The sequence below is a fragment of the Rhincodon typus genome, unplaced genomic scaffold (genome assembly GCF_021869965.1).
Source record: "Rhincodon typus isolate 14 unplaced genomic scaffold, sRhiTyp1.1 hic_rhity00010150, whole genome shotgun sequence".
Taxonomy (NCBI): Eukaryota; Metazoa; Chordata; class Chondrichthyes; order Orectolobiformes; family Rhincodontidae; genus Rhincodon; species Rhincodon typus.
In genome coordinates this window covers 1-7,375 of record NW_025975788.1, presented here as the reverse complement: position 1 = coordinate 7,375, position 7,375 = coordinate 1, and the positions used below count along the sequence as shown (strand labels likewise).

General features: G+C 37.7%; 1 protein-coding gene across 1 annotated transcript; it reads right to left on the bottom strand.

Moving 5' to 3' along the window:
* Window positions 1-230: 230 nt before the first annotated feature.
* On the bottom strand, window positions 231-7,242 carry LOC125482431 (CST complex subunit CTC1-like). Its single transcript, XM_048594502.1, has 4 exons — window positions 7,132-7,242; window positions 2,896-3,049; window positions 2,129-2,193; window positions 231-456 (listed from the first exon to the last, which is right to left on the bottom strand). The coding sequence occupies exons 2-4, from the start codon at window positions 3,022-3,024 to the stop codon at window positions 231-233; spliced, it is 420 nt and encodes a 139-aa protein (XP_048450459.1). The 5' UTR covers window positions 3,025-3,049; window positions 7,132-7,242.
* Window positions 7,243-7,375: the final 133 nt, after the last annotated feature.

The window sequence follows — 7,375 nt, the reverse complement described above, 5'->3', positions numbered from 1 at the left end:
CATGTTATTTTGGGCTGAAGGGCATGTTTGGGCATAAAATGGCCGCCAAATTAACCAAAACAACATGAGCACTTGGGTTCAACGGTGTAACATACCATGAAACATTTGAGAAAAGGTGCTTTATCAATATAAGTATTTGCTGTAATAATGTATAATTTCTGAAAATGTGCAATGAAAGAGTACAGAAATTCTGTATTTGAAGGAACTAAACATTGCTCTAAAACTAAGTTTTAAAAGCTTGTCCCACATTTAGGATTTAGTATAAAAAGGGGGAAAAGGCTTTCACTCACCAATTCATGTCCAGTGCGACCCTGATACTGAAAATACACCTCCCCCTGTGGTTCAATATGCTGCTGCAGTCTTTCCCACTTTACGGAGCCAAGGGCCAGCAGGTCTGCCACCTGTTTATCTTTGCAGTACACTCGTGCCTCTGCAGTTCCATCCTCCACAATAGCGCTGCAATAAAACAGTTCCCAGTATAAGACGAGTCATGAAGATTCAGTTCACTGGTTGCTTTGTTACCAGAATGCCCTTTACTAGATTCAAATCTTTATACCCAGAAAGATCATTTATTTGAGAAGCAAAGCAGGAAACAAAATGGGAAATGCTTAACAGTTTGGTTTATAAGAAACACCCTGCTCCAAATTCAAGAACAATGAAAGGGTTTTGCAAACTAACATTATTTAGTTTTCAATTTCTCGTGATTGTTTGTATATGATCTGCAACAGGAATTCCAAAAATCAAATTTTAATTGGTTGCTTCAAAACTATACACTTTCAAGGTTGCAGCACTGGAATGCAAACTGTCAAAACAAGGATCAACTAAAAAAGGGAGAAGGGAGGGAGGTGACTTGCAAAGGTGGCAAGTAGAGTTTGCTGAAGGGTTATTAATGTGGTTTGAAACTTAGTTGACAGTGGAAAGTGCAACAAGAATTGTGCACTTTCATGTTAGATTTTAAATGAGGTGAGACTGGGGCTCGAGCTGGAAATTTCTAATAGAGGACAACTAGAATAGCTTCAATCTTACCGATGAGTGTATAAAAGAACTAGCTCATCTACAACTGTGTCATACAGTCAACTGAATATTTCAGTCGCAAATTGAAAATTAGTTAGTGGAGCAGTGTTTTATCAGCATACACAAAACCTGAACATACATATATATCATACACACAGACACACACAAAGATTGAAGTTGAGTTAAACAAGAATTGGCTGTGTGGATATAGAACATTGAGTGAGTGCCACAGCGACACTGGGACAGGGACAAATGAAATCACAGGAGATCAGCATTTGACTAAAGGTCGTTCAAAAATGGAATCATGCATATGGTCTGTCAAACAGACATCGTTCTTGACGGTTGATCAATGCAGACTCAGCTGTGTGCGCTGCATAAATTCAACAAGGAGGAAATAAACAGTAGACAGAGAGGTTGATACACGATTGTTCATATAGTCCAAAATCAAAGAAAGGAAGAGGAGGTTGGAGGACAAAGTCAACAATGGGTTTCGAAGACAGTTGAGTGACCACACCAATTTTAAAATAAATGGAAAGAAAGAACAATAGCTAGGGAAAAGAAAGCACAACTGACTACATCAGATTACGAGTAGCTCAGTGGTAAGGAGCCAGGTCAAAAAAGACAAGAGTGCAGGAAGTAGATCCCATAAGAGTGAAGGTTAATGAGTACTCTAGTGGTGAAGTTAAGATGCTCCAAGGCCAGAAGTAGAACATAATTACAAGCTAAACCTTGAATTAAATAAAACAAGAACAGATCTGTCCTCATTTCATTTTATCCCTGCCCAGTCCATCTGCTAGTACATCTTAGCAGTCACTTTGAAACAGGTACCTGCATGTTCAAGCAAGTGCATTAAAACTCATTATAGAAAGGGGAGATCACTGGGATGAAGTAACATTGAAAACATTTTTAATTAATCCTCTGCCTTTGATTATTTTTCAGTATGAAAAGTGTACTAGAACCTATAGAAAATAAGAACAGATAAGTGTGCCCATACAGAACACATTCAGCTTTTGAAAAAAAACAACTGTTCTTCGCTTGCTTGTTTTGACAACGGCTTTGCAACAAAGTGCCAAATGATTCTTGAAATGACCAATTCCCAATCCTTGATGCTTACCTTGCATTAGCACGAAATATACCAACTGCAGACAGACATGGCCCTGAACCTCTTGTGCACTTGCCCTAAGCACAGAAATCAAATAACAAGTTACTACAGTTATTGTTTGGAAATATTATGTACAAGACTTCACTTTTGAAAGAAATAATTCAAATGATCTTTTTACTTTCAAATTTGTTGCATCTGCATATTTTGATGGTTTACAGTGGAGCACAGGAAAGAATTTGATATAAAAATGTCCATATCCATCAAAACAACAGCTTTTACGTTCACTTCATATTTTGATGCCCCAAACTATTTCCTAATTATTTTCTTTATGATGTAAGAGCTTGGATCTATGTTTTGTATTATTGTATTTGTCTACATGTAGGATTGCACAGTTTCCCATACTGATGGGATAACTTCCAGGGCATTCTAGTAAATAAATTCCAAGTGAAATTTTCACTTTGTCAGTTATCTCCAAACAGATGACCCAGACATTTTGTAACTGAACTCTATGCAGAATCACATAGTAGCTCAACACAATCTGGTTACAGAACATTCTTTACAGAAAGAGAATAGAATCTGCCTAACAAAGCAAGTTAGCATTTTGGCTGGAAATCCTTTTTATAAAGGAGTTGATTTATACATTTTTTTTTTTTTTTTTTTAAAAGATGCTGACAGTTCTATTTTCTCCCCCATAGCATATTCTGTTCCACGTAGCAACATGGACCCAAATATGTCTAACTGAGATTCCTACCATTTCTTATTTTAAAATCAAACCATACCTGCTTAATAATGCTGCAGCAAAGACTGCACACCCATTGCAGTTTCAGCCAACAAGCATTAACCACATGGCAACAAACAATCCCCTGTAGGCGAGTGCCTCGCGAAGAGATTAAGTTTCCAAGGTACATTAGGGGCAAATCTGCACTGGCTGACCTGAAAAACAAAGGTCGAACTGTCACTTCTTAAACTATGAAATTGATGAAGAATGGAAATGGATTGCAGCAGTTCAAGAAGGTAGCTGACCACCTCCTTCTCAAAGGCCACTGAGATGGGTAATAAATGCTGGTCCAGCAACAATGCCCACATCCCATCAATGAAAATAAAATCTGATTAAAGGAGATTGCCAAATTACTGTTTCAAATAAAAAGAACAGATGTTGAATATCTTAACTTGAAAATGTCAAAAATTATAAAAAGCAAAAGGGAAATGTCATGTGTAACCCTCAAGAACTGAAGATGAAACAAAACACCTCCACATTGCAAAAATCTGTATTTGTATCTTTACAGGTGCTGTGTGATAATGCTATGACTTTAAGAGGCATATTGTGTCCTTTTTTTTTTAAGAAATGAAGAAAGGTTGAGGCAGAGGTGCTGGCCAGGTCTGCTCAAAGCCAATACAGTGGACAGCTTGAGGCGCCGTCGGGGTTTTTTTTTGAAAATGTTGGGACAATGGAAGCAGCCTCAATGGATGGGGCCAAGCTCCCAGAGAACCAGGATTTTTACTTTTATAGTTTTCTGCACTTGCTGGGGTCTTGAAACTGAATGTGGAAGCTCCAATTCCTCTCTCTGTTACAGCTAAAAGTCTCACATGCAATTCTAGCAGCAGGAAATCTATTTTACTGAATTTGCCTTTGCCAAGGTTAATGGGACATTACTATATTGGAAGTTAATTAGTAGATAGAGTTACAGTTAAGCCAATTTCTTTTGTCTGCATTTTAACTGTAGTGTAAAAATAAGGGCCGCCACATTTCAAAGACTAATCAATACAGCGATTTCAGAATTACCCAATTGTGTGGTGTACATTGACGATTTGACGGTCACTCATGGAAAGAGCATTTGGAGCATCTATCAGAATTGTTCAACTTTGGTAGGCAGGCTGGTAATAAACCTAGCTAAGAGTTAGTTTGCAAAAGTCCAAGTCATGTTCCTGGGCCATGCTATCGAACATGGACAAATGGCTCCACAGGACGTGAAAACAAAAGTTATTGGGGAGTTTCCCATACCATCAATGAAGAGGAAAGCACAACGATTCCTGGGACTGAATGGTTTTAGTCTGAAGTCTGTACTGAATTTTAGCAGTGCGTTTGCTCCACAGACTGAAGTGGTGTAGAAAATTTCAGTGAACGGGAGAATTTCAGAAGGCATTTGACAGCCTGAAAGCAGTGTTAACCACACCTAGTTACGTAAAGCCATTCAAGATGGGTATTCATGCAAGTGATGTGGTGTCGGCGCTGTACTCTTGCAATAAGACAAGATGCAAAAATATCTAATAGGTTTTTCTGGAAAATTGAATAATCAAAAATATTTCACAATTGAGAAGGAGACCTCGAGTGTGGTGTTGACGTTGCGACATTTCAACACTTATATTAACATTAATGTCTCTGAGATAACTGCATATACTGATCGTAACCCCTTAAAAGTTTATGAAAAAAATTTAAGGATAAAAATTCCAGACTGTTTAGATAGAGCTAATTATTGCAGCCATTCAGTTTGAAAATTATACACATTGCAGGGCTAGAGAATGTAATTGCCGACGCAATATCGTGACCTTCACGAAGGCAGATGGAGGTGTTTGGGGGTGGGAGAAAACGGACTGAAGTGGATTGTAGTAGTGAATGTCTGCATGCTTGTATTGTAGTGTACTAATAGTGTAAAGCTAAAGGTTTTTAAAAGAAAATGAAGCCCGCATTGTAATCGATGGTTCATTTTTGTTTGAAGGGGGGGGGGGGCCACTGTGTGATGAGACTGTGGCTTTGACAGATGTATTTTGTCCTAGTTTGTGTTTTAGGAAGAAAGATTCACACAGGTATGTCAAGCGGTGTGCTCAAGTCAATAAAGTCAACACTTGTGATGCCTTGGGCTTTTGTTTTAACGTTGAAACAATAGAAGCAACGTCAATCGGTGGGGTCAAGCTCCCACAGAAAACAAGGTTTTTACTTTTAGCTTTCTGCAGTAGTTCTTATTCCTCTCTCTGTTACTGCTAAAAGCTGGGGTTCTTTTCATGCTGCTAGAATGCAAGAAAAAACAATCTATTTCACTGAATTTGCCTTTACCAAGGATGTATTTTACTATGAGATGATACATTACTATATTGGACTAGTAAATTAGTAGACGTACATCATTTTAAGCATTGATAGTTATAGTTAAACCAATTCTTATTTTTATTTTGTCTGTATTTTAGCTGTAGTGCAAAAATAGTGTGTTTTGCTTAAAGTCTATCAGTTTGACTAATCAAATTGCATCTGGAACACAATGCCTTACACTTATCTTTAAAGTAAGAAAACATTACGGTGAAGGCCATCTTCTTAATATATTTTGAGGTTTGATCTGGTCCATAACAGCTGATATTACTGTTTGTTTTCATATTGATTTGCAGTGGCAAATTTTAATTCTGTATTTAAATAGTTTAGGCACTGAAGGGACATTCTTGTTTTTTAAAAAAATAGCAGAGCTTCACACTGTCCATTAAACTGCCAATATGTTTAGTTTAATTTAAGGCCAAACGGCTGAGCAAATGACATTCTCAGATTTATTCATTTCCTGATTCCCAGGTTACCCAACAGTGGCAAGGCATCACTCTCGCCAAGCTGTCTTTCAACAGGACAGATGGCCTCCACTCTATCATACATATCCACATGGCAAAGATGAAATTGACAATCTCTGTGGGTTTACATTGATTGAGCTGTTCATGTACGATTTTTAGGCACGAGTTACAATTACAAGGTTGTGATAAAATAGTATATTTAAGAAGGCAACTTAAGGGCGTGCAAAGCAGCCACGGAATGTCAACCATGTCAGAAACCACAATACCATCTGTTTTTTTTAAAAACATAAACTAACAGCATGTCAATAGCTCATTAACTTTTTTTAGTAAATTGACTGCCACAGCTTCATTGTTGTAATCCAGATTTGCATTGCTGTACAGCAACAACCTCTAATTACGTTCACAAAAGCTTCACTTAATCGCTTCAATTTTATACAAAAATCGAAACAGGATTCAAATACAATCCATTTTTGTAAACAGAAGGCACAGAGAATTCTACTTGCCTCCATTTCAACCCCCATTCTCCACTCCTGGTTACTAAGGCTTAACTGCATCAAAAATATCACGGTTGAATTTTCATTGAACAGCATAACGGAAACTCACTAGAAGTGTGAAGTTCCTACTGTTCACTCAGGAAGCTCTGCACAAATTTTGTATTGTTAAGGCATAGGTTTGTAAATCTTTGTATTTCATATCAGTTATGCTAATTACATTTTTAAACCGGACTTTGTATTTCCAGGAAAACACAAGATAAATTTTCCTCCTCTCAATCTTCCTTTCTTCCCTAATTTGTTTTCTGCTTCTCTTTTTCACAACCACCTGCAATGTCAAAACGCAAAGTCTCTTGAACTAAGTTCCCATTTACTAGTAGTCACAGCTAGACATCTTAACATTTGTCAAACAGACATCACAATGGTGTCTCCCTTTGTCCCTCTGGACATAGCAATGATAATTCGTTGCACCACTTTCAACTTGTGCTTTGTATGGTGCACAGCAGGACTTTCAAATGACTTGTATAGTCCATTCAATTGTGAAGGTATTTTGCTTCTGTATGCTGGGCTGGTAGACATTAACGTAGACCTGTGGTTATTTGAGGAGAAACTAGAAGAGCTTAAGACACTTGAGTCACTACCAATCCGAGTGCTGGATTTACAAGTCGACAAATTTAGAGAAACCCAGGTTAAATTTCTATCAGTTCAAAAAGAATGTGTTAGCCATTACATTACACCAAGACAAAGAGAACAAAGTGTGATAAAGTAACGTTTTCTCAAAGCGTTACTAAATCTTGTAAACTTAAAAAGCAACTACCCCAAGGTTTGCAATATTAACCCCAGTAGGAACAGTGTAGTATGATCATTCCCTTAGGAAGTCTAAAGGAACGTGAAGTGGAATACAACTATGAATGTACAGATTCCTCCATTTTAGTTTCAGTTTTCAGACAAGTAAAGCAAAATGAGAATCAAAATACCAACCTTACACCCTCTGGTGATGGATTCTCAAGGATAGAGACACTACTTGAAGACACATATCTGCAGTACACATTACTGTGTCTGAAAAGCAAAATTGGAAATATTCAAACTAAATTAATATTTAAAACTGAGATAACAAGGTGTAGAGCTGGATGAACACAGCAGGCCAAGCAGCAGAGGAGCAGGAAGGCTGACGTTTCGGGCCTAGATCTGAAGAAGGGTCTAGGCCCGAAACGTCAGCCTTCCT

Excerpts from the sequence above, each read along its gene's own strand:
- LOC125482431 (XM_048594502.1), bottom strand. The coding sequence starts at position 3,024 with ATGTACCTTGGAAACTTAATCTCTTCGCGAGGCACTCGCCTACAGGGG. Across the intron at positions 2,194-2,895 it reads GCTGCAGCATTATTAAGCAG|GGCAAGTGCACAAGAGGTTC; the intron begins GTATGGTTTGAT and ends TTCTGTGCTTAG. Across the intron at positions 457-2,128 it reads ATATTTCGTGCTAATGCAAG|CGCTATTGTGGAGGATGGAA; the intron begins GTAAGCATCAAG and ends GTTTTATTGCAG.